Source organism: Pipistrellus hanaki (assembly GCF_964339955.1).
Source record: "Pipistrellus hanaki genome assembly, chromosome: 5".
In the NCBI taxonomy this organism is placed as follows: domain Eukaryota; kingdom Metazoa; phylum Chordata; class Mammalia; order Chiroptera; family Vespertilionidae; genus Pipistrellus; species Pipistrellus hanaki.
In genome coordinates this window covers 70,402,830-70,428,456 of record NC_140507.1, presented here as the reverse complement: position 1 = coordinate 70,428,456, position 25,627 = coordinate 70,402,830, and the positions used below count along the sequence as shown (strand labels likewise).

Genomic DNA, 25,627 nt, shown 5'->3' with positions numbered 1-25,627 from the left:
CTACCTCTTTTTGGGAAGAAGTGTTGACCTGCTGGGGCTGTTAAGCAGATGGAACTGCTGGCACCATCTTTGTCCCCACAAGAAGTGAGACTGTTGAGGTAAAAAGTCAAGAGAGAGGATGACAGAGCCAAGAGAATGGAGAGATGGGTGAATCTTCCTGCACTGTTTGAAGGTCCTGGATCCAGTCAAGCCTGAAACTAGCCGGCCAGTGTGTCTCAGCCAGGGGTGATTCTAACCCCCAGGGAACACTGGGAATGTCTGGGGACATTTGTGGTTACCATGACTGGGGGTTCTCCTGGCATTGAGTGGGTGTGGGCCAGGGGTGCTGCTCAACACAAAGAAAAATCTGATCCTGCCCAGCTAGTGTGACTCAGTGGATGAGCATCAACCCATAAGCCAAGAGGTCTCTGGTTCAATTCTTAGTCAGGGCACATGCCCAGGTTGCAGGCTCAATCCCCAGCAGGGTGCCTGTAGACAGCCGCCAATGGATGTTTCTCTCATCAATGTATCTACCCCTTTATCCCTCTCACCTTCTCTCTCTCTAAAATAAATAAAAACATATTAAAAAAAGAAAGAAAGAAAGAAACATCTGATTACAAATGTCAGCCACGCTGAGGGGAAAACCCCTGATTTATATCTATCCCTGGACCTTTCAGTTCCATGAGCAAAAAATTCCCATTAAAGGAAAAAAAACAACAATACAGTTTCAGTTTCTGTGAGATGCAACAACAGATTCTAACACGTTGGGAGGTAAGACACATGCAGGGCTTTGGGAGATGGAAGCTGCAGATGGCTGGCCTGGGGCTTCACCTCCATACGCAGAGCATCCTCGTTGGGATCAATAACCGGGTGGAAGGACATGGGTCAGGCCTATACTTTGATTATTTTTTTAACACAGGCTTAGTTTTAGATTTATAGAAAAGTTGCAAAAAATATGGAGAAATGCCTGGTACCTATTTTGCTTTGTTACCATCTCATGTTAGTGTGGGACATCTGTCATTTATACATTATTATTGTTACCTAAAGTCCTCAGAGTGTGTGTGTGTGTGTGTCTGTGAAATATATTTTTATTGATTTCAGAAAGGAAGGGAGAGGGAGAGAGGTAGAAACATCAGTGATGAGAGAGAATCATTGCTCTGCTGCCTCATGCAAGCCCACTACTGGGGACTGAGCCCCCAATTTGGGCATGTGCCTTAACGGGGACCTCCTGGTCGATGCTGAACCACTGAGCCATGCTGGCCAAGCTGTTTTTCAAATTTCTTTAGTTTTCATGTCCCATTTCTGACCCAGAACCCCACCTGACATTAGTTGTCATGTTGCCTTAGGCCCCTCTGGGGTGTGATGGTTCCTCAGACTTTCCTTGTTTTGTTTGTTTGTTTGTTTGATTGATTATATATATATATATATATATATATATATATAATTTTATTTTATTTTATTTTATTTTATTTTATTTTATTTTATTTTATTTTATTTTATTTTATTTTTTACAGAGAAGGGAGAGAGTTAGAAACATGGATTAGAGAGAAACATCCATCAGCTGCCTCCTGCACGCCCCCTACTGGGGATCATGCCCTTGACAGGAATCAAACTTGGGACCTTTCAGTACGCAGGCCTACGTTCTATCCACTGAGCCAAACCTGTTTGGGCAGACTTTCCTTGTTTTTGGTGATCTGGACAGACTTGAGGACTGGTTGGGTAGTTTATAGAATTTTTCTTTGCTTGGGGTTTGCATGGTGTTTGTCTCAGGGTTAGTTTGACAAAGTGATGGGTTTTGAGGGCAAGACCCTTTCTCATTCCATCAGATCAAGGGTCCCTGCCGGTCCCACAGCTGATCACAATCGATGGCCACGGAACCTCTCTGGTGTGGGGGCTGTTGATCAGAACCAGAACCCTAACCTGATCATTAGCAGGTCTGCAGCATTAGTATTAGTGTCAGGAGAACTAACTGTGACATTTATCATTCCTTTAATGGCCAGGGTTGATTACCTTATTTTTTTATTTTGATGAAATTCACATACAATTAACCATTTGAAAGTGTACAGTTCAGTGGCAGTTAGTACATTTGCAATTTTGTGCAGCCACCACCTCCCTCTAGTTCCAGAACATTCCACCACCCCAAAAAGAAGCCCCTTCCCCATCAGAGGTCATTCCCTTTCCCCTCCCCCAGGCCCTGACGACCACTAACCTGTCTCTTTATGGATGTGCCTGTTCTGGGCACTCCACATAAATGGACTTTGTGTCTGGCTCCTCTCACTGAGCGCCCTGTGTCCAAGGTCCGTCACATTGTAGTAAGTCAGTGCTTTGCTACTTTTCATGGTCGAGTAATATTCCATCGTGTGGTAGGCACATTGTGTTTTTCTGTTCATCTGCTGAGGCACATTTGGGTTGTTTGCACTTCTTGACTGTTATGAGTACTGTTGCTATGAATTTGTCTCTTTAAACTAGGGGTGTCGAACTCAATCAGAGAAGGGGCCAAAATCTAAAATCCAGCCTAAATCGCGGGCCGAATGGTTTACTGAACAGTCATAAACTGACAATGTCATAAACTGACAGCGGAGTGCAGTGATGACAGCGCGGTGCGGGCCACATGGCAAGGCCTGGCGGGCTGGATTTGGCCCGCGGGCCTTGTGTTTGACACATGTGCTTTAAACATTTTACCATGAAGTCCTCACCACATCCTAAGTCTCGCTCCAAACACTTAACACAAACTGGTCCTCACCAGATTCTCACAAAAACTCTCCAAGAGAGCCCAGCCGGTATGGTACAGTGGCTGATCATTGACCTATGACCCAGGAGGTCATGATTTGATTCCCAATCAGGGCACATGCCTGGGTTGTGGGCTCAACCCCTACTACGGAGCATACAGGAGGCAGCTGATCAATGATTCTCTCTCATAATTATTTCTATCTTTCTCTTCCTTTCCTTTCCTCTCTGAAATCAGTAAAACATATACATACATATTTTTTAAACCCTCCAAGAAAATAACTATGGTTGTCCTCATTTTATAGATGGAAAAACTGAGGCACAGATAGGTTAAGTAACTTGCCAGGGTCACATAGCTACTGGGTGGCAGAGCTGGATTTTGAACCCTCCAAGTCTTTTTTTTTTTTTTTTAAATATATTTTTAATTGATTTTAAACAGAGAGGAATTGAGAGGGATAGAGAGTTAGAAACATTCATGAGAGAGAAACATCGACCAGCTGCCTCTTGCACACCCCCCCATTGGGGACTTGCACACCCCCCACTGGGGACATGCCCGCAACCAAGGTACATGCCCTTGACCGGAATCGAACCTGGGACCTTTCAGTCCGCAGTCCGACGCTCTACCCACTGAGCTAAACCGGTTTCGGTGAACCCTCCAAGTCTTAACCCTGGTACTCTGCTGCTGAAGCTCCACTCTGCAGACCACACTTGCAGCCCTGGGGCCACAGAGATGACCAACAGGGGAGGAAAAGCATTGTAAACCAGCTCCAATACTCATCCCCAATATCTCAACCCTGATGGAACCCAGATTCTGGCCTTTGCTCTGCAGATTGTGATGGGGACGCCCTAACGGGGACTGGGAGTCTGGCTTTCAGGCCACTGGGACCTGATGTGAGTCACCCAGCCTGGCTGCCCTGGAATTTCCCGTGGGGCGGGGCAGATCCAAGGTGAAGGTTCAGGAAGTCCCAGTGCAGGTGACGTCAGTGCTCAGGGAGAAGGGTGGGGGTGGGGTAAATCCGGGGGGTGTGGGGGGAAGAGCTCCATTCACAGGAGGCTCCATTCACCTTCTCAGATCCTCACCTGGTACTCATGTTACAGGGACTGGCCAACATATCAATGGAAGGACCAGGAAGGACCAACATATCAATGTCCTGTCCTGTGGGGCTGTTGCACTCCCTGTGGGCCAGGAACATCATGGGGCAGGCTCTGCTCTCCATTGTGTCCCTGGGACTTAGCCTCAAAAGGCACCCAGTGCCGAAACCGGTTTGGCTCAGTGGATAGAGCGTGGGCCTGCGGACTGAAAGGTCCCAGGTTCGATTCCAGTCAAGGGCATGTACCTTGGTTGCGGGCACATCGCCAGTAGGGGGTGTGCAAGAGGCAGCTGATGGATGATTCTCTCTCATCGATGTTTCTAACTCTCTATCCCTCTCTCTTCCTCTCTGTAAAAAATCAATAAAATTAAAAAAAAAAAAGGCACCCAGTAAATGCTTCTCAGATGGGTGTGTGGCCTCCCCTACTTTTGACCCACCTCCTCCTGTGATCACCTGAACCCCCCACCCCCCACACACACATCCTCCCTCCGTCTCCCCTGGTGCTCTAAATCCCCCATAACTCCCATTATCAGGTACAAAGCCAAGCCTCTCTGGAGTGGGGTTGGGGGGAGGGGTCATCCTGAGGGTCCTCCCCCCCCCCCCCCCCTCAACTCTTCAGCTCCAGCCTGGTTCTCAGTGGGCCCTGAGAGAAAGAAACCCAAAGTCTGAGCGCTTCTCTTGGCTTCAGGCAGCAGGTCAACTTCCATGGCCTCAGCCTTGCCACCGGATGAGCTTCAGAGAGGTGGCCCGTCAGTCCTATCCAGTCCAGCCATGTGGGAAGATCCAGTGACTCCAACCCCATCCTGATCATCCCACTCCATTGCTCCATAACCTTCCATGGCGCCCTACTGCCCTAAGGATAAAGGCCTCCTAGTTCTCTGGGGGCCCCCATGATCCCACTACTTCCTTGCCAGCCTTAATGCCCTGCTCCCTGATGCATTTCCCCTTGAGGGCCGTTACCAGTACTGTGCCCTGTTCTCTTTCTTTCTTTCTTTCTTTCTTTCTTTCTTTCTTTCTTTCTTTCTTTCTTTTTTTTTTTAATATGTTTTATTGATTCTTCACAGAGAGGAAGAGGGAGGGACAGAGAGCCAGAAACATCGATGAGAGAGAACCATCGACCAGCTGCCTCTTGCACAACCCCCACCGGGGATGCGGCCAACGCACATGCCCCTGACTGGAATCAAACCCTGGGACCCCTCAGTCCGCAGGCCAACGCTCCATCCACTGAGCCAAACTGGCCTCGGCTGTGCCCTATTCTTAACAGTCTCCTCTCCTCTGGGCTTGACTGGTGGGCTGCCAATCTTTCTTCTTTCCCACCTGCTCCCCATCCTCAGGGCCCAGTCCTGGCCCAGCCTGGTGGGGTGCTCTGTCAGGTGTCACATTTGCCCTCCTGCAGCCTCAGTGTCCCAGCCTCAGGCAGAGGCAGTAAGGCCTGTCTGGGGTGGATCTCAAACCCAAACCCGTTGGACGGGTTAGCTGTTCCCTGAAGTTGCCCTGGCTCAGAGGCAGCCTTGGCAGGGCCTGGCAGGATCCTGCTAGGGGCTCAGGCCAGGCCAGAATGGTGCCAAGGGAGCTGCAGCGTGCCAGCCAGAGCCACCTGAAGACCCCTCGGGGCACGTGGCAGGTGGGCCAGGATACAGGGACAGTGTGGTGGCTGAACAGGTGGGGCAGGCTTGGTTTGGGCGGGGGAGGGTGACTAGCCAAGACCGAAATGGAGGTTTGAACAAACTGACAAACAGAGATGGTGAGAGAGAAAGAGGTGGGAAGGGAAAAAAAGGAAAGTGACTGGAAAAGTGAGGTCAGGGGACATAGAAAAGCTGGCGTGACCTGGGCAGGCCCTGCAGCTCTTGCCTCAGTCTTCTCTTCTGCACCATGCGAGGGTGTGATTAAGGCTAGAGAAGAAGAAAAAAGAGGGGCATGGGAGGAGAGACTGGAAAGGAGGGGAGAAGGAGGACTGGGAAGAGGGGGCAGGAATGGAGCCCCTGGCCTGGGTAAGGGGGTGGCAGTGAGGGGAAGTGGGTGTGGAAAGGAGAAGTGGTGAGGGAACCAGGCCTGGGAGCGGCTGGGAGGGAGGTGCTCCCGCCACTCAGGAAGGCTTGGGGCTTTCCAGAATGTGGAGAAACAGGAAGTGGCTTTGTCCCCTCCCCCAGTTAGGCCAGGCCCACCTGCCCTGCCTCACCTGCCCAGGTCTGAGAGTCTCGCCTCCCTAGATGGGCCCTCAGTTTGCCTCTGTCTCCTTAACTGCAAAATGGGCATAGCCCCAGAGTGCTCCCCAAAAGAGAAACTGAGGCTGGGAGAGGGAGGAGCTTCAGGGTGGCACTTCTCAGAAGGGAAACTGAGGCTGGGGGTTTAATTGGTGGCACCTCCAAATGGGAAAACTTAGGGGGAAAAAAAAGTATTCTTTGTTCAGCTGAATTTTGAATTTTGTGGGTTCACAGGGAAGCCCCAGGGGATCTGACCTTCGGGTTGAAGTTTTCTGCTGTCGGAAGTAATTAAAACAGCTGACCTGCACTGCAAGCTCACTGCACATCCTCTCCTGTCTGTGTGTGGTGTCTTCTATGTCCCTTTAGCAAGGGTGACACAGGCTCAGAGAGAGGCAGCTGCTTCCCCAGCCTCCCCTGGCCTGGCTCTGGGACCCCATTTCTGCCTGTGATCTCCCCACATTGGGTCTCCCAATTTCACCGATAAAAATACAGCACTCCTGGGTCGATGCGAATTTTAGATACACAAAGGCTACTACTTCTTTAATGTAAGTATGCTCCAAACATTGCCTGGGACATGCTTACACTACAGAAGTGTTCTTGGTCCATCCTAATTCCTGGTGGCCGCCCGGGGCCTTCCAGGATTTGCTTGTGGCCCAGAGCAGTCTAGAAGCCTCGCCCCGAGGAGGAGCGAGCACGGCTCCCACGGGCTCCTGCCAGAGGCACTTCTAGACATTCTGAAAAGAAAAGAAAAAAAGTATTCTTTGTGCAGCTGCAATTCAAATGTAACTGGGCATCTTATGTTTTATCTGGCAACCCTATGTCCACAAGCCTGGTCACAGTGCCTGGGGGCACCTCTGGCCGTGTGTGGGCACTGTCCCCCCTGCTGACGGGGCCCTGGGCACCTGTGACCCGTGAATGTTCACTTAGGTGACCCTGTGGTCCAGAGGCCTCACATGCAGACACTCTAACGGCTAAATACTAGGCACTGCTCACTTAGCTGCTTAATCAACTTAAAAGGCAACTACTATGATCCTCACCATCCCCACTTTACCTGAAGGGAAACAGAAGCAGAGAGATTAAGTAACTTTGAGGGCCACATAGCATGAGAACCCAGCTGCACCGGGGCTGGGCCTAGAGCTCCAGAACTGTGTCCCTTCTGCTCGTCCAGGCTGTCTCATGCGATCCCTGGAAATCCCCGAATCTGACTAATTCCCTAGACATCCCCAGGCTTGGCAGATTTCTCCATGCTGAGATGGCTGGACCCACCCTCGCTTGGGCAAACTGCCCCCACTTCAGGCGAAATTACCCGTAAAGACCTCATGCTTTCCCAAGGTGGACGTGGCATTGTTCAAGTGCACATCTGCCTGCCACTCTTGGTGACCTCAGTTCTGCGCTCCAGTTTCCCTGCTAGCAATATGTAGGTAACACCAGTCCCTGACTCTTGACTTTTACCCAGGCCCTCACTCAGGGGTCAGGAGCCTTGGTTCGGTTTACTCTCGGCAGCCACCGCCTTAAAATCCTGAGCCCTTTTGAAACAAGAGGCCCCACATTGTCATTCCTCATGGGCCCCTGAAGATGGAGTGGTTGGTGTTGTGTAGGAGGAACTGGGGAAACGGAGCTGGGCGCCCTCCACCCCCCACATCAGCTTGTTCACCCTTTTGAATCTTCAGTGTCTGTTGCTCAATTGGATTTATTTTTTATTAGTTCTGAAAAATAGTTCCAAAGTCAGGGTTAGGACCCAGATTGCCAAAGCAATACTCACTCTGGATAAATCACTTCTATCTGGGTCTCAGTTTCCCCATCTGCTCTCTTGGGCTTGTGGGCTTGGACACAGGGTGTCTTTGGCCTCAATTTTGTAGGGCAAACAGGTTTTAAACATACTCTTCTCCCTTACCAGACGAGTCATTTGAAGTGCTTTTATACTTTGCCTGGACTATCCTTCCTATTTTTTTTAATATTTTTATTAAATTATTATCTGTGTACATATTTTAACATTGCCCCCCCCATACATACCCTCCCTCCCCAGAGTTTTGTGTCCATTGGTTGTACTACCCTTCCTATTCTTGTGTGTCTAACAAACTCCTACTTAAACTTCAAAGCCCTAGCACCAATATTCCCTCCTCCCTGCAGCCCTCCACGATGCCTTTGGCAGAGACATCACACCTCCCTGGGCCCAAGACCTGATCTTGCAGATAAGTGTGTCTGGCTCTGTCTCCCCTAGACTGGGGCTGCCTGAGGCCTGGGCTGAGAACTGAGTTCTCTCTGGGGGCACAAAGTAGCATCCATTAAGAGTTCACTGAACGAATAAACAAATATATGAAGAGGTGACCTGTAATGTCAGGGGTTAGAATGGGTTCAAGAGGCACTGGCTGGTGGTAAGGTGGGTCCTGGGAAAGAGTTGTAGCACCTTCATTGCTGATAACCTCACTGGGGAGGGAGTTGTGCCTCCTGCACTGGATATGCCTGAACCAGCCAGCCCACCCCAGAATGAGTCCAGTGGGCTCAAGTCACAGGAAAACTGCTTTCTGTGCCGAAGTCTGGCCCCATCTTCTTCTTGGCAGTGCCCCAAATCTCATGTGCCAGGCCCCTGGAAGCCCTAATCATTAGGGATGGGAGCCTCTCAGAACCCGCTGGCCCTGCACCCTGCGCGAGAGGATTCTGCTCTCTCTCCGGGGACCCCTGAGACTTACCAGACACCCCCTCCCCCCAACACAGTTACCCAAGTGACAGGCTCCGTGTTGGGGGGGAGTGTGGGGGGACAGGGTCCTAGAACTCCTATTTGGATGGAGCAACAGAATAATGTTGTTGGGGAGGCAATCAAGGGAGAGAGCATGTCTGGGTGGTCAGGGGCCATTCAGATAGTTGCAAGGAAGTCTCTGAGGAGGGGGCTTTGGAGGCAAGATCTGGGTTGTACCAGAACCCCAGTGGCTTAAGGTCAGGGGTGAGAGTGCCCGAGGGGAGGGCAAGGTCCGCACAAATGGCCTGGAAGTCGGAGTGGCTGGTTCCATACCCATGTCACAGAGGAGGAAACAGAGGTTCGCAAGGGTAAGCCACGTGCTAGGGTCTCAAGAGTAGGTGGCGGGTCGGAATTCAATTTCTGAGCCTACAGAGCGTTCCAGCCCCTCAGCCCGCTCCGGAGCCGGTCGGCACCACGCCCGCGCCCCGCCCACCCAGGCCCCGCCCCCGCGGCATGGCCGGAAGTGCGCGAGCCTCCAAGATGGCTCCCCGGAACCAGGAAGTGATCGCGGCCGCGGCGAAGCTCAGAATCGGAGGCGGCCGGACCCGGCTGTGAGGTGAGGTGAGTCCAGCCCGACCCCCGGCCCTACCCCGCCGCCCCTCCTTGGCCCGAGTCTCGCTCCCCGGCCCGCGTTGGCCCGGGGCTCCCCGGGCCGGGGGCTCCGGGGTTCCGGGAGCCGCGGGCGGGGGGAGCGCGGCGGCTTGTCCCCGCCCTTTCCCGCGACCCCCGACCCTGCGCTGCTCTCTGACCCCGGTCCGACGCGCCGGAGCGGCGAGCCCCTTCCCAGCTGAGCGGTGGCTCCCCGATGCCTTCCTTCTTGGTGACCTCCTGTCCCGAGCTTTTTGCTGACCCGAACTTTACTTTTTTGGTGACTTCTAAGTCCATACATCTCGGTGACATTCCCAGAACCTTGTGATCCTCACTTCCTAATCTCTCCTCCGCGACTCCCTGACCCCTCCCTCCCTGTGACCCTCAACCTCCGTGACCCCAGCCCCTCCCCTTCTGTGAGGCCCCGATCTCTCCCATCTTGGTGACTCCTGGCCCCGACCCCTTGGAGTTTCCCGGGACCCCTCCAGCGCTCCCAGAAGGGCAGACACCCTCAGCTTTGGGATAGGGCCGTGCTTGTATCAGCTGACCTGGCAGAGCATGTTGGGGTGGGAGTGTCGCCAGAGTTGGTAATGAAACCCGGCAGACAAGGACAGGCCAGGGGGTGGGGTGGGGGATGCACAGATGGCCCTCACCCCACAGGTGAGCGGAGGAGCAGCCTGTGTGGGTGGATGGGGAAGGCAAGGCTGCCAGGCAGGTCCTGCCCACCAGAGCTTCCCAGCAACTCAGAACCCAGAGCGGGAGGCTGATGGGGCCTGGAGGGACTGGGCGTGGACTGCCAGCCAGGCAGGAGCCAGGGAGGCGGTGGGTGTCTCCCTGCATAACATTATTAAGATTCTACAAAGGGAAAAAGAATTGAGTAAAAGGTGTGTCGAGGGCAAACCCGGCTTCTGCTTCCCTGAATTTGCCTTGGACCCACCTGCCCTGATGTCCTTTCTACCTGTCCACTGGCCTCCCAGGCTGGGTTTAGTGCCATCTATTTGCCTGGTTGGAAGCTGACGGTGATGAAGTTTGCTGGCAGTTTGGGGTGGTGGTGAGTGTTTCAGGGTGTAACAAGGGAGCTGGTGTTGGACTGAGTTTACCTGGGAACCTGCTTATCTGCTGCAGGGCGTGGTGAGTCTGTCCCAGGAGACCGACCCCTCAGGAAGGCTGCCTGTCGCAGGCATTGAAGTCCCAGAGACGGGCTGGAGGCTGGCCTCCGTCAGTAGATGCGAGGCTGGCCCTTTCTCCAGGCCAGGCAGTACCCTGCAGCGGCTTTTCCCTGCTGGGGGGCAACATGCCAAGGGGCCAGGCACCACAGACCCTGTGAGCGGAGGAGTGGCGCTTTCTTTGAGGCTGAGACCTGGGACCTCATTGGTCAGCCGATTTGTGTCCTTTCTTCCAAGCACCCTGGATTTTCCCAGGGGAGGCCCCAGAAGTGGGTGGTGGTTGCTGTCTGGTTGGGGCCTGTGGCTTCGTAGTGCCATTTGCCCTGAGTCCTTGTGGAGAACACTGAAATCTGGGCTGGTGGGTGGGTGAGGCCAGGGAAGGGCAGGATGGGGAGGGGGCCCCAGGGCTGTCCATGGTGGGGGAGACACATGCAGGTGCCCATCAGACCCTGAGGAGCCCTGTGAGTGCTGTCCGCAGGGGAAAACCGGTGCTGGTACCTGGGGGAAGATGCTCCAGAATTTCAGAAGACGTGAGGTGCTTTTGTTTAACTGAGTGTCTTAGACACGTGAGGTGCTTTTGTTTAACTGAGTGTCTGAGTGTCTTAACATCTGCTCACACCTGTCTGGAGTGAGGGCCCGCCCAGTGTGTGTGTGGGGGGGAGGGGGGGAAGAGATGTCTATGTTCTCACAGGGGGGGGAGGTCCTGGAGTCAGACACGGTCTGGGTTTCCAGGGAAGACCATTGGTTTTCAAGTTGGGGCTGGCAGAGCAGGCTGCAGGTGGGGAGCCCAGGATTCGTGCTTCCCAGGCCGTGTGATCTTGGGCCAGTCACTGCCCCCACCTGGGCAAAACCACAGCCAGGCCTCTGCAGCTCATACCCCTGTCCCACCCCAGGGGTTTGACCAATCCGGGCAGGCCCAGCTCTGTTTTATTTGTCTCAGATGCTCCTCCAGCCAGGGCTGGCTAGAACTGCTGACCCAGCTCAGGACTCTGGCCGCATGAGCGAGCTTGGTCGGGAATAAAGAGGCGACTGTGTCCAGGTCCCCCGAGGCGGCCACCCCCCAGGATGGCCTCTGCCTTTACTGCCAGCGTGAGGGGTTAACGTAATCTCAGAGTGTAAACACAGCATGAAGCTGACATGGTTTAGTTAGGACGGCAGCTTCTCATGGCGCCAATACAGTCCCAGGGTCTGAATGTGTACGCAAGTGCAGGTTTCATATGAAAATGTGTGCCACACTGTGCATGCTGTATGTGGGCATGTGTATGTTTTGTGCTGAGTAAATACATGTTTGTGTCCATGTCTGTTGTATGTATGTAGCATGAGTGGGCTCTCGTATGTATGAGTGTGCAGGTTTGGGTGTTGCATGTGTATACTTGAGATTGAACGCAAGCACATGTGTCATACATGGCGGTGAACATATGTGTGCACTTATGGGTGTATGTGTGTGCAGTTCATTGTGGACAGGTTTGACGCATCTCCACCACTTTTCCCCCAGCACAGGGCAGCGTGGTCAGGCTGCAGGGAGGCTGGGCATAGAAGGCTTGCATACTACTCACCCAGCTTTGGCCTCAAGTGCTGGTGTCCCTGAGTGCCTGGCAAGTGTAGTCACTTCTCCCCTGAGTGGAATCCCCAGGCCTTGTCCTCTGGAACTACCCTCTCCCGTCTCCTGCCACTGGCAGGTCAGTCCCACATGAGTGGCCTGAGCAGGGCTGAGACAGAAAGCAAACTTCCTTTATCGACCTGCCGATGGTGACAACTGCCCTGAGGCCTCCTGTTTCTCTCACTGGGAGGTTTGGCTGCCCTGCCAGCAGGTGCGTGACTCAACTGAGGGCCTGAACTGTGGTTTCTGATGCTGGGGCTCCATCACCTGCTGCTCTGGGCTTGACAAGACCTGTTGTTTGTATTCTAAAATGTAGATGAACCTTCAAAATTATGTTTATTGATAAGCCAGACACAAAGGCCACACAGTGTGTGATCCCGTTTATGTAAAATGTCGAGAACAGGCAAATCCACAGATTTAGGGAGTGAGCTTGTGGTATTCAGGGACTGGGAAGGGGACGAAGGTGACTGTTGATGGGGATGAGGCTTCTTTTAGGGTGATGGAATGTTCTGGAACTACATAGTGATACTGGTTGCACAACCCTGTGAATGTACTAGAAACCACTGAGATGTGCATTATAATGAAGTATGTGGCATGTGAATTGTGTCTCTACAAAACAAAGTGTTAAAAAAGGAGAAGAAAGAAAGGCCGGTCTGTCCTTCCCTCTCCAATGCCCACATGATGTGGCCTGGGGGTGGCGCATGTATACATGAGTGGGCGGAGCATGCCTTCCGCTGCCAGCTCACACATGGCTACTGGATGGTTTGCCCCACTCGGGATGGCCGAGGAGGTGCTATCTGTTCTATGGAAGGTGAATGAGGCTCCCCAGGGGCCCCTCACTAAGCCCCTACTCTATCCCAAACCAGTGCATCTGCAAGAGGTGGTCCTAGGGGATCTGGATTCCTGGTACAGGGCCGTTGGGTGGGATGCGAGTGGGTGGGGTGGGGGGCCCAGAGAGCAGCTCCTCCCTGAAGGCTACTCAGTGGGAGACGGTGGGTCGAGGGCTGGCACTTCTGTGGGCCTCCTGTAGGTTTCCCTGATTTGCTGGCTGGAACCCCCTCCCCGTCCCGTCCCCCCCCACCCCCCACCCCCCCACTGAGGCCAGGTGACAGCAGGGAGGGGAATGGTCCCAGAGAGTCAGTGCTGAGCGCCCCTCCCTCCCCAAGTCACCCATTTACATGTAACTCTTCCTGGGTCGGTTGCTGGGAAAGAGGGTCTCTTCCTCTGCTACACCCAGGGCCGAAGGAGAGTCCGTGGTGTCGATGGCAGGGACACAGCCCAGAGGCCAGCGAGGCTGTGAAGGAAAGGTCCGCTCGTGGTCTCTGGTGTTCTGGCACCTCCTCTGAGCATGTCCCCGGCAGCAGGAAGCCTTTCCAGGCTGTGCTCTAGGCACAGAGTTCCCTTAACTCCCAGAGCATGCTGGGGCCAACCTCTAGCCACACTGTGCCTTCCTCAGTGGGCGTGTAGGGCAGAACCCCGTTTCCCGGCAGATGGGCCTCGGTCCTCTTAGGATAAATACCAAGTGAAACTGAAAGAGGCCTCGATCCTTTTGCTCCAAGGTCTTGGAAGCAGTGTGTCCACGCCCACCAGGAAAGCTGTCTGTCCCCCATTTCCTGGGAGTCCACCCTGAGGGTGAAAGGTCCCCGACACAGGAAGCTTCCATGGTGGGAAGGAGGAGCGGGGTCCTAGCGGGCAGTAAACTTTTATGGCCCTGACTCATCCACAGCAGAGATGGCCCACAGGCACTGGGAGTGTCTGCCGCCACCGCTGTCACTGCGGCCAGGGCTGAGACTGCCACCGTGAGAAGGTAAACCGAGGTAAACCGAGGGAAGGCTCCTTCCCAGGCCCTGGGCCGGCACAGGCTTCGGTGGGGAAGCTGCGCTCAGCTCCCTCACGCCCCTGGCTCTCCTGTGGCCAGAGCCCAGCGGGCTGCTCCAGGGTCTGGGGTGGTCTTGGTGTTTCGGGAGGTGCCCTGGAGGCTGTGAAGTGGGGGTGTAGGGCCCCTTCCTGCCCCCACCCGGTCCAGAGTGGGTGCTGGTGGCCCAGGGTGTGGGAGCCTCTCCTGGTGTCCCAGCGTATATGTGAGCTGGCCGGGGGGAGGCGGGCTTGGGGGCAGTGTTCATTAGATTCTGGCCTCCAGGAATTGGACCCACTAATTTTGGGGGACTCGGGGTGAATGAGACCCAGGTAGATATGGGGGCTGTAAGGGACAGCCCTGGAGGGGAGCTCCGCTGCCAGCACCGTGGGAACTTGAGGAAGGTGCCCCGCAGGGAGGGTTGGGTGTGGTGGCTGGACTTCCACTTTTGAGAAATCAGGGGCTGCCACCTCCAAATCCAGGCTTGCCGCTTCTCTTGAAAAACCAGCCCTTCTGGAAGCCTGGACCACATTCCTGCGCCAGCCAGCCCCCCCGCTGCCCGGCCCCTCCAAGTGCCCCTAGACTTCCGGGAGAGGGGGCCACGTGGGCTTTGCGTCTTTGGGGACCAAGACCTTCATCTCCAGAACCTGTCCCTGTGCAGGTGTGTGTGTGTGTGTGTGTGTGTGTGTGTGTGGTGCTTGCTGCCTGCTGGTCTACTCTTGAGCTGTGTCCTATCTCCGTAACACCCACAGCTGTCCCCATCCTGGTCCTGGGAACTGTGCACATGTCACCTCGTGTGGCAGAGGTGTTTTGCAGATGGAATTAAGTTGAAGATCCTGAGATGGGGGTGATTGTGGATTCCTGGGAGGCCCAGTGTTATAATAGGGTCCTCATAAGCGGAGAACTTTCTCCACTGGAGGCTGAAGAGAAGTGAGAGACTTGAAGCTTGAGGGGACATGAGTGCTGCTGCTGGCTGTGAAAATGGGGGCAGAACGTGGGGGGCGGGGAGTATGGGCAGGCGCCTTCCAAAGCCAACCCCTAGCCCTGCTGGCAGCTACGTGAGCTCAGAAACAGCTTTCCCCCAGAGGATGCAGCACAGAGCCTGGCCTGGGCGCCCCAGGGCTGAGGTGGCGGTCTGGCCTGGACTCCCAGCCCACAGAGCCGTGGGAGGGCCCACTATGCCATTTTAAGCAGCCAAGTTTGTGGTCACTCGTCATGGCAAGAGTAACGGATCCAGCCCTAGCCAGTTTGGCTCGGTGGATAGAGTGTCAGCCTGCGTACCAAAGGGTCCCACATTTGATTCCAGTTAAGAGCACGTAACTCGGTTGCAGGCTCCTCCCTGGCCTGGACCCTGGCCGGGGCTCCTGCAGCAGGCAACCAATCAATGTGTTTCTCTCACATCGATATTTCTCTCTGTCTTTCCCTCTCCTTAAAAATCAATGGAAAGATATCCTCAAGTGAGGATAAACAAAGAAAAAAACAAAATCAATGGAAAAATATCCTCGGGTAAGGATGAAAAAGGAGAGAGAGAAAAATGGGTCCAGGTTCTGTTGATAGGTCTTGGGATTCTTGCTACTGTGATTTGGAGGCCTCTGCCTTTTCCCAGAGAGGGCACAGGGTCTAGCCCAGCCCAAAGCCAGGAAGGGCCTCCTTCTCCTGTGGGACACCGATGCCCTTCAGGCTGGGACAAAGGCCCCTTATGGCGTTCCTGGTACCAAGCTGGACAGAAGAAGCCCAAGGAGAGTGCTGACTGCTCAGACCCCTCACCTAGGATGAGTGTGACTACTAGCTGCTCGGGGCTCTCTGAGGAATTGGGTAGAAAGACCTGGCATGCTGGCCAGCCCGAGGGATGCCCTACATCAGATAGGGACAGCAGCAAGTGCCAGAAGGGACAGTCCACTCTGCATAGACTCCAGAAGACTGCTCAAGTAGGTGTCAAAGGACCAGGAAGTCTGAACCAGGGGGATCTGGCTTAACATTCATTCAGGGGAAGAAGACCTGGGGTTAGAGGAGACCACAAGCTCAGTGTGTCTAAAACTGTCTAAAGACCACAAGTCTGTGGGCTCAGAGGTGTTGGTGCCCCCCCCACACACACACACATACACCTACAAGACCTGAGTAGGCACTTACCAGAAGAGGATGCCCGCACGAAGATGCTAGGCCTCCTGAAGGCTGCACAACTCTGCTGTGTCCCTACCACCCCAGAGGCTTCCCTGGAATCTAAGTTGCTTTATAAAGCACCCACCTCACCAAACAGCTGTCAGATCATCATCATTCCGCCTCACCCTGCATGGGACCATCACAGGGGCCAGCTGGGACAAGCAAGGGGGAACATTCACGGTGACTCCACACACCATGCCAGGGACAATGCTATTGGCATAGGAGCCTGGGACAGTGGACAGGTATATGCCTAAGGACTGACGCAACTGGCAAAGCACATGGTGTTGGTGGCCCCCCCCCCCTCCCCACACACACATACACTCTGCAGGACTCCCCTCGGGCACCCACCTTTCACTGCATTGAGTGCAGAACTGGAAGTTCAGCCTGTCCTCCTGCGCTCTCAGACGGGGCTTCCTTGTGGCCCACCTTGTTCTTTTTGTCCCAGGTGGATGGGCTCCCCACTCCCACCTGCCCAGCATGTGCATGGGGCTGGGGCCCCCGCCATCTTTGGCATTCCATGGCTGCCATGTTCCAGATGCCTCTTGGGGGCTTTGTAGAAATTTGAGGTCATATGCTTGGTGCCAACCTGGTCCCCAGGCATCACAGGGATTTGGGCCGAGGGTCAGGATGGCTCCAGCTGTGGTTTGCCTCCTGTTCCTGTCCAAGTGTCCTGGTACAGATTTACTGACCACATACACTGTATTGGGTGGCTGAGACCACAGAGCTTTGCGCTCTCCCAGTTCTAGAGGACAGAAGCCCAAGACCTAGGTGCCACAGAGCCATGCTCGCTCTGAAGGCCTTAAGAGAAAGTCTTTCCTGCCTCTTCCAGCTTCTGGGTGCTCCAGTGTCACTTAGCTTGTTGCTCCATCTTGACATGGCTTTACTTCCGTGTGTCTGTGTCCAAATCTGGGGTTGGGGGCAAGATGCCAGTTTGTATTAGGCTCACTGTGATCCAGCACGACCCCATCTTAACTAATTTCATCTACAAAGACCCAATTTCCTAATAAGGGTCCATTCACGGATTCCCAGTGGATGTGAGTTTGATGGACACTGATTGTCCCAGTACACCTCCTCTGCCCCTCCCCCGCACTTCCTCCTGAACCACTTCTCTTCCCAAACCCCCCCTCCCCCGTCCCCCATTGTTCCCAGCTGGCGTCTGTCCCTCTGTTGGCCCTTGAGCCCTGGGGTCTCACCCTGGTCTTGTGTCCCCCTTTTGCTGCCTTGTCCCCATGCATCCGACCCAGGTATTCCTCAGTGGTCTGTAGGTAAGGAATGGGCTCCCAAGATTTTTGGTAAGGAAAGAGCCACAGCTGTCCCATCCTTCAGGACCCTCCCCCACAATCTCCATTTGTTGTTGGGTCCAGCCCATCCATGGAGGTGGCTGTCCAGGTGGAAGTGCCCCATTGGGGATCCTGGAAGAGCTGAGCTGAGCCCAGGCAGGACCTTAGTACAGAGCTGGTGCCTCCAAGTCAGGCTGCTGGGTCTCACTCCACACTGACCTCTGCTGGCTTGGCCCCTCTGCCTGCAGCTGCCCATTTCTGCCCCTGACTCCAGCATGCCCTATCTCGTCGGCCCACCACCTCCATCTAGGAGCAGAGCAACCTCTTCAGGATGCCCCACTCTTTTTCCTTTCTGGGTCTTTCATTAGGGACTGACCCCAGACTGGGCCTGCACAGTGAGGCAAGGAGAGGGCTTACACCCAGCTCTGTCAACTTCATTGACGGCCCTCCCCCCAGACAGTCCTGGTCTGCCAAGTGAGGCCTAGCCAGGCCTCAGGAACCACTGGGCCTCTGTCCTAGTAGCGGAGCCTCATGGAGCCCTGGCTGCCCCTGCTCCGCTCTGTCTGGATCTCAGGGCCCTCACCTGGAGCCTGGGGGAGGGATGGCCGGAATGGCTACTGTCCTGTGTCCAGCATGTCCCTGCCAGCTACAGATGTTGTTCCAGGGGGACAGCCTCGCCCTGGCCTGGGAGGACACAGAATAGGTAACGGGTGGCCAGCAGGGTCCAGGCACCAGGTGGAGAGTCTGGGCAGATGGGGTGTGTTCGGGGGCTGAACCAACAGCTCAGTATGGGGTGAGATCCTTGGCCTGTCCTGGGGCTCAGGCTTTCCCAAACCTTGCACTGCCGATGGTCCTGTCCAGGCCACTGATTCCTTGATCTTTGTCTTCTGTGATGACTCATGAAAACTTGATCTCAAAAGGAAATCCTGTGCACATAAATCTTGATGGCAACTGCAGGCCTCTACCTGCCGAGAGCACTGACGCTTCTGTAATGAGACTTGCATCTAAAAATACTCAGCAGGCCCACTGCACACTGGCTCTGATCTTCGTGCCCGCTGGGGTGGGTGCCCTCTGATAGGTGACATGTTCACACTCAGGGGGTGGGGGCAGGGTCCAAAGCTCAGGTCTAAGGAGTGGGGCAGTGGTGGTCAGCAGAGGCCAGAAAGTGGGGACGGTACAGCCTGTGTTTGGGGGGACAGGGGAGCAGGAAGCCTGAAGCTGTGGAGGCAGCGGGGCACTGAGAGGTGATGTTGGGCCTGGGCGCTGGAGGAAGGGGCACCATACGATGGCTTCTGGGGGCTTGTGGATGGTAGTGGGCACAGTGACCCTCCTTCCTTCCCAGCCTCCTCTCCCAAACCTGGCACCCACTCACCCACTTCCTGTCCCTGTGGGTCTCCCTGTTCTGGACATTTCTCATAAGTGGAATCACACTCTAGCCTTTTGTGTCTGTTCTCTCACCAACTCATGTTCCAGGTTCATCTGCATTAGAGTGAGTGTCAGTGCTTCACTCCGTTCTGTGGCTGAGTAATATCCTAGTGCAGCCATTTTTGCCCTTTTTCATCTCATGGCACATAGAAACTAATTGCTAAAATTCTGTGGCACACGAAAAAATCTATTTCTTGCCAATCTGACAAAAAAATTAATTATAATTTTGATTTACATCGAATGGCTCTGTTGTGTTGGCTGTTGTAATTATTTTTATTTGACATTCTTTAGTTGTTGTTTTTTTAAATATATTTTATTGATTTTTTACAGAGAAGAAGGGAGAGGGATAGAGGGTTAGAAACATTAATGAGAGAGAAACATCAATCAGCTGCCTCTTGCACACCCCCTACTGGGGATGTGCCCGCAACCAATGTACATGCCCTTGACCAGAATCGAAACTGGGACCCTTCAGTCAGTCCACAGGTCGACGCTCTATCCACTGAGCCAAACCAGTCAAGCTTTATTTGACATTCTGAGGGAAAAGAGGTCGGTGCCCCTGACTCAACAGTTAGGTATTGCATGTTTTAAAAAAACCTTGTGGTATACCAGTTGAAAATCAGTGTTCTAGTGTGTTTGTCTGTTTATTAGCTGATGGACTTTTTGGCTGTTGTGAATCATGTCACTATGGACATGAGTCTTCTTTTCTCCTGGCTGGACACCTGGGAACACAATTGCTCAATCTGTGGCGACTAGGGTAACTGTTTGGGGAACTGCTGATGTCTCAGCAGGCATACCCGCCTGCTGTGTGTTCCATGGGCCCCTCGCTCTGTCTGCGAAAGCAGAGGATGCACATGCTCCCAGGGCCTTAGCTCCCTGGGTCTCCGCCCTTGGGTCCTGGCTCCCAGTGGACCTGGAGCCCTCCGCACTGCTGACCAACCTCTTTCTCTGAAGGAATGTGAAGGCTGGACCATGGGCGAAAGAGGACATAGTGCTTGAGCCTCCTAGGGCTGCCAAACAGGTTCCATGGGGGTTTCTGGACACGATTGACTGATTCTGGTTCCTGGGACACGGGCTTCTGGGGCTCTGGAGGGGCAGGAGGGGCCATGCAGGCCAGGATGAGGGGTGAGCGTGGGGGAGGATATGTCGCAGGTGGGACTCCCTTGGGCACAGTGCAACCTGAGGGCCATCCATGGTGACACCCCCACCCACATGCTCGTTGGCTGCTGTGGACAGTGCTTTCCAAGGAAGCAGCCGAGCCCTGTGGTCACAGAGCCCAGAAGCACCCTGTATCGATTGGGGCCTGCTTTGTTCGGGGATGTGGCTGCTGTAAGGGGGAGCCGTGGTGGGGAGGGTCTTGGTCAAGGGACATGTCCTGTACTGAGTCTTGGCTACAGAGAAGGGACAAGAGTGAGCCAGCCAGTGCCTGTGGCCAGCTTTGTGAGCTTTCTCTGTTGGGTAGAGGCGGTTTCCACCCGCCTGCTGTCCCAGGTGCTGGGAGCACACTTTCCTTAAGGTATGTCTCCCGAAGCAATTCCTGGGGCCACTGGGTTTCAGAGGCCTCTGGCTCTGCTAAGGGCCTGATGAGCCTTGTCCACAGAGCCCTGGCCAACCAACCCATTCTCCAGACAAGCAAGTGGAGGCTTCAGGAGCCGGGGTGCCCTGAGGTGCCCAATTATCCAACCATTCAAGTCTTCAACTTGTCTGCCTGACCCCAGAACTTTTATAAATACCAGCCAAGGCCACAGTCAGAGTCGGTGTGTGTTCATCGCAGGCAATCCCAGGGCTTCCCACTGGAAGCGTCCAAGCCTGTGTCCCACCAGATCTGGTCTGTGGGAGCCTGGAGGGTGCGTTCAGGAGGTGACTGGCATCTTCCAGGGGCCAGGCCTCGGGGGGGCATGGGAAAGGTTATCCTGCCAGCAGACATGAGCCTGAGCCTGAGGGCGGAGGCTGGAGCAGGGCCGAAGGATGAGGGGTGCACGGCCAGCAGGGTGCAGAACAACTGCCCCCCCTCACTAGGATTGCACAAGCTGCTCTTTCGACTGTGATTACTGGAAGTCCTTAGGATTTCTTCACTCAGGGCTTGGCTGGGAGTGGTGCTGCCTCCCCTTCCTGCCTGCCTCCCTGGGTGATTAATGTCCTGAGGTGGCCTCTTTCCTGAGGAGCACGCTGGCCCGCTGAGGGCCCCTGCTCATAGTGAGGGGTGGGGCCCAGAGTGGGGGTGCTCAGTCACAGGGCAGGGGGAAGTCATGGGGCGCTAGGGTCACCTCTATGTCTGTTCCTGGCAGGTATGCCTGCCCTAAAGAATGGGGACATTCTTAGTGGGAACACTGTGTGTCCTTATCCCGAACCAGTCTGGGGAGCTCTTCCTGGCTCAGCTCGGCCCGGACTCCCCAGAGATCCTCTGGGAAGCCGCTCCTGGCTACAGAGGGGCAGGGTGGCCCCTGGGTGCCAGCTGGTTGGACTCTGCCTCCCAGCCAGACATGCCGGTCACAAAGCCAAGTGCTCAGGGGTCACCCCTCATTTCAGGGGTCTCAGAGCTCATGGCTCTGTATGTGGGTATCGACAGAGCTCTTTAGGGCTCACATATTTGTTATTCGGTGGGCCAGGCTGCCTGAGGTGGTGTTGTGACCGGCAGGGAGGGAATGAAGTGGGGTCAGCAGGCCATGCTGAAGAGGCTGCCCTCATCCCAGAGGTCCAGACCCAGGGACCCCAGGAGGGGGCCCAGGGTGGGGCCCCCTGTGGGTTTTGAGCGTGGAGGCCTAGTGGGGGTTCTGCCCTGACTTCTAAGGGACCCCCTCCCCAGAATAGCTGCCGGGTTGAGGCGGGAACTGAGGGGCATCCCCGGCAGCACTGTTATGTTTGGGGAGCCTCCGCTCACGCCCTCCCCATGGAGGTGAGGTGGTCAGGTTGGGAAAGGGTGTGGTGCCTGGCCCATGGGGCTCTGCAGCTGAGGCCGAGCCTGGGGAAGGCGCTGACCCCTCTGTGTAAGCCCTGCCCAGCTGTCCTTCTCCCACTGTCCCTTGTCCCTAGGGAAGGTGTCTTTGTCCACTGAGGTTAGAGGCCGATCTCAGGACATGCCGTGTCTCTCCCCAGGTAATGATGCCTCCACCTTGGATCAAGAAGCCCAGATAGACGCCCCCGTGGCCCAGGTCGAGGAGCTGCCTGATGCTGGCAGTGGGGTCCACCATGGACAGGGAGTTCCCACAGCATGAAGCCCAGCCAGCTGGCAACATGATATGCAGCCTGTCAGCTCTGCACAGCCCACGGTGTGGACCCAGCGTCCAGGTGAGCCCGTACCCCCAGGACTGGCCCTGGCGTGGGACACTGCCTTCGGGGGAATCCTGACTGCCACCAAGTTCCTCACTGTGAGCCACTAGGTTTCTTCCGCAAAAATCATGACATCCCTCGGGGAGCCACCTGGGCCTAGCGGCTACCTTCACTTGTGGGACTGGGACCACTGCAGTGGCTCATGGTTGTTTATTTTTCTTCAATTTTTATTCTTTGTAATTCAATAGACCTTATTTTTAAAGAAATATTTTTATTGATTTCAGAGAGAAAGAGGGGGAGAGAGAGAAATAACAATGATAAGAGAGAATCATTGATCGGCTGCCTCCTTCATGCCCCCTACTGGGGATTGAGCCTGAGACCTGGGCATGTGCCCTTGAACAGAATCGAACCTGGGTCCCTTCAGGCTCTATCCACTGAGCCAAACCGGTCAGGGCTAGACTTTATTTTTTAAGTGGTTTTAGATTTATAGGAAAATTGCACAGAAAGCTTTTAACAACTGCAATCTATACATATAAAAGCCTAATAAGCAAATTGTTCGACCGGGAGTTTAATGGGAATTCTACCTCTCGCTATGACGCGCGCTGACCACCATGGGTGGCGTGAAACCTGACAGGTGATGTGGTGCTGGCGGAGGGCCCCAGTGGAGGTGCTGCCAGTCCCAATGGGCCCTGACAAGAGCGGGACTGCGGCGGGATGGTAGAGCAGGTGAGTGGGCAGTGCCAGGCAAGGCGGGTGCAAGCAGGGGCTCGATTGCCTTGCCGATTGCCGCACAGATGGCAACCACCAGCAGCAGGCGGGCCCAGCTCCTAGGTGCTGAAGGAGCCATGTGTGGGGGTGGGGGGGCGGGCTTGGACCCTGATCAACTGCCCTGCAGGTGGGATGATGGAGCAGTTGAGCGGGCGGCACCAGGCCACAACTGGTGCCAGGCGGGGCTGGGAGGCTGAAGGCACAAGCTGGGGTACAATTTCCATGGGCCACCCCGAGGGAGATCCCACCCATGCATGAATTCATGCACCAGGCCTCTAGTAAGTAACTTAAGCAACAAAACCACTACAGGTGCCAGCCTAAGTAACAAAACCATCACAGGTGTTGGGCTCTCATGTCACAGAGGCACAAGTGGCCCCAGGAGAAGGGTCTAGAATTCTCCAGCAAGTCAGGCCTGGCATCTCCTTTCCTGGTGGAAGCAGAGCTCCTCTTCCACTGTAGAAAGAAAAACTGCATTCTTCACCCTAGCTGGTTTGGCTCAGTAGATAGAGTGTCAGCCTGTAAACTGAAGGATCCCAGGTTCGATTCCGGTCAAGGGCATGATCCCCAATGGGGGGTGTGCAGGAGGCAGCTGATCAATGGTTCTTTCTCATCATAAATTTTCCTATCTCTCCCTCCCCTTCCTCTCTGAAATCAATAAAAATAAATTTTAAAAACATCATCAATAACAAAGCTGCATTTCTCAGTGGGGAGATTGGTGAGGAGAACAAGTGTGGTGCTGAGTGGCAGAGAACAGCCTGAGAAGCAGCAGGGATGGGCAGAAGGCTAGGTGGGCAGAGGGAGTAAGATTCAACCTTAAGGTTAAGAGGAGCCAGGAAATGGGCCACAGATCAGATGGAGCTCAGGTTCCAGTGCTGAAACCACTGGGAGGCATCAGGCCCATAACCCGAGCATCAGAAGGGCTGGGAGGACTCGGACCCTGAATTCCCTCCAAGCTCAGCTGTGCTCACATGATGTCTTAACATGACAGGGCATGAAATCCGAACTTACTCAGACTTGGCCTTGAACCTTGGGCAGGCAGCGAGTTGCCACTTGCAGCTCAAAGCCTAGCTGAGGTCTAGCAGGGGCTCTCTAGGGTCCAGGTCGCACCATGAGCTGGTGTAGCCTCCTCTCTCCTTCCTACTGAAGCTGTGTCCACATGTCTCCTGACCCTCCTGAGCCTCTGCTTATGTTGTCGTAGCTGATAACTTCCCGTTCCTCCTCTTTTTAAAAAAAAATATATTTTATTGATTTTTTTAGAGAGGAAGGGAGAGAGATAGAGAGTTAGAAACATTGATGAGAGAGAAACATTGATCAGCTGCCTCCTGCACACCTCCTATTGGGGATGTGCCCGCAACCATGGTACATGCCCTTGACCGGAATCAAACCTGGGACCTTTCAGTCCACAGGCTGACGCTCTATCCACTGAGCCAAACCGGTCTCGGGCCCATTCCTCCTTTGATCCCCTTCACTGTCCCTTCGTGCCGCCCCATGAGTGGCATTGTGTCTGTTTCTGGGTTCCATGGTGCCTGTTTCTTAGGCTCAGAGCACAGATTGCTGTTCTTCTAACACAGGATTCTTCCTTCTCAGTGTCTCATAATTTGCTTAATTATTTCCGTAGTGTTGGGCCTTTGAAGCGGTTCCAATTTTCTGTTAGTATATGTAGCGCCCTGTGTTTTCCTTCCCCTCTTCAACTTGTCCCACCGCTGTTTCTGGAATACAATTTCTGGGTCAGAATGTGTACTGACTGGGTAGCCGAGGTCAGAAATGTGGGTTCTTGCCACGTTACCTTTATGGTGACTCAGGAAGCCAGCAGAAGGCCAGGATGTGAGCTTTGCCTGAACAGCCTGTGAGGACCTGAGGGTTCAGACACTGGCATATAGGGCAGCTATAAGGACCGTGCTGCAAGGAAGGTACCAGTTGAGCCCTGGCTTTGGGTCTGGGCTCCTCTCTGGGCAGTCAGATGTGTCTGACCAAGGCTGGACCACTCCTCCCCAGGCTGTGCACTCAGCCTGTTTCTCTGGGGCCACCAGTTGTGGGGGTCGCCCCTCGGGCCACCTCAGGTCTGGCCAGGGAGCTACTGGCACCCCCTGGAGCCTGTGCAGCCTTCGAGTTTGCGAGTCAGAGCGGGCGACCTGCTTCTTACTTCTGCCTCCTACTGGGAGGAACCAAGCTCAGGAAGGGAAGCAGAGTGGACCAGGTGAGAGGTGGAGCTGGCCCCAGGATATTCAGTGTCACTAAAGTAGCCAGATTTAGCAAATAAAAACACAACTGAAACCAGTTTGGCTCAGTGGATAGAGCGTCGGCTTGTGGACTGAGGGGTCCCAGGTTCGATTCCGGTCAAGGGCATGTACCTTGGTTGCGGGCACATCCCCAATAGGGGGTGTGCAGGAGGCAGCTGATCGATTATTCTCTCTCATTGATGTTTCTAACTCTCTATCCCTCTCTCTTCCTCTCTGTAAAAAAATCAATAAAATATATTTAAAACAAAACAAACAAACAAACAAAAAACCAAACACAACTGTCCAGTGAAATTTATGTTTCACATAAACACATAATTTTTATTGTGTGTGTCTCATGTAATACTTCACACTCAAAATCACTTGTTGCTTGTCAGAAATTCCAGTTTTACTAGATTTTACTAGATTTTATCTGCCTTCCTGGCAGGAGTTGTATCTTCTTAGGCCTTTACAGATGGCCTGGCAGCTAGGGCTAATGACCCAGGGCCTGCCCCTCCCCAGAAGAGGGCCAGCCTCTGTCCACAGATGGAGAATCCCCGGGCA

General features: G+C 54.3%; 1 protein-coding gene and 1 long non-coding RNA gene across 4 annotated transcripts in view; one reads left to right on the top strand and one right to left on the bottom strand.

The window, feature by feature from the left end:
* Positions 1-9,946, bottom strand: part of LOC311623425 — a 45,245-nt gene extending 35,299 nt beyond the window's left edge. The window contains exons 1-2 of the long non-coding RNA XR_014795145.1: positions 9,488-9,946; positions 4,992-6,735 (exon numbers count right to left, since the gene is read on the bottom strand). This is a non-coding gene — a long non-coding RNA (uncharacterized lncRNA). The remainder of the gene's footprint in view (positions 1-4,991; positions 6,736-9,487) is intronic.
* SBNO2 (strawberry notch homolog 2) overlaps positions 9,147-25,627 on the top strand; it is a 53,450-nt gene continuing 36,969 nt past the window's right edge. Inside the window, exons 1-2 of one of the 3 annotated variants that reach the window (XM_084885397.1) lie at positions 9,147-9,299; positions 21,906-22,097. In XM_084885397.1, the coding sequence (XP_084741523.1) occupies positions 21,978-22,097 (120 nt within the window). In that variant the 5' untranslated portion in view covers positions 9,147-9,299; positions 21,906-21,977. Of the gene's footprint in view, positions 9,300-13,728; positions 13,900-21,905; positions 22,098-25,627 lie in introns of those variants that run through there. The other 2 variants (XM_084885398.1, XM_084885399.1) reach the window with 2 other exon arrangements.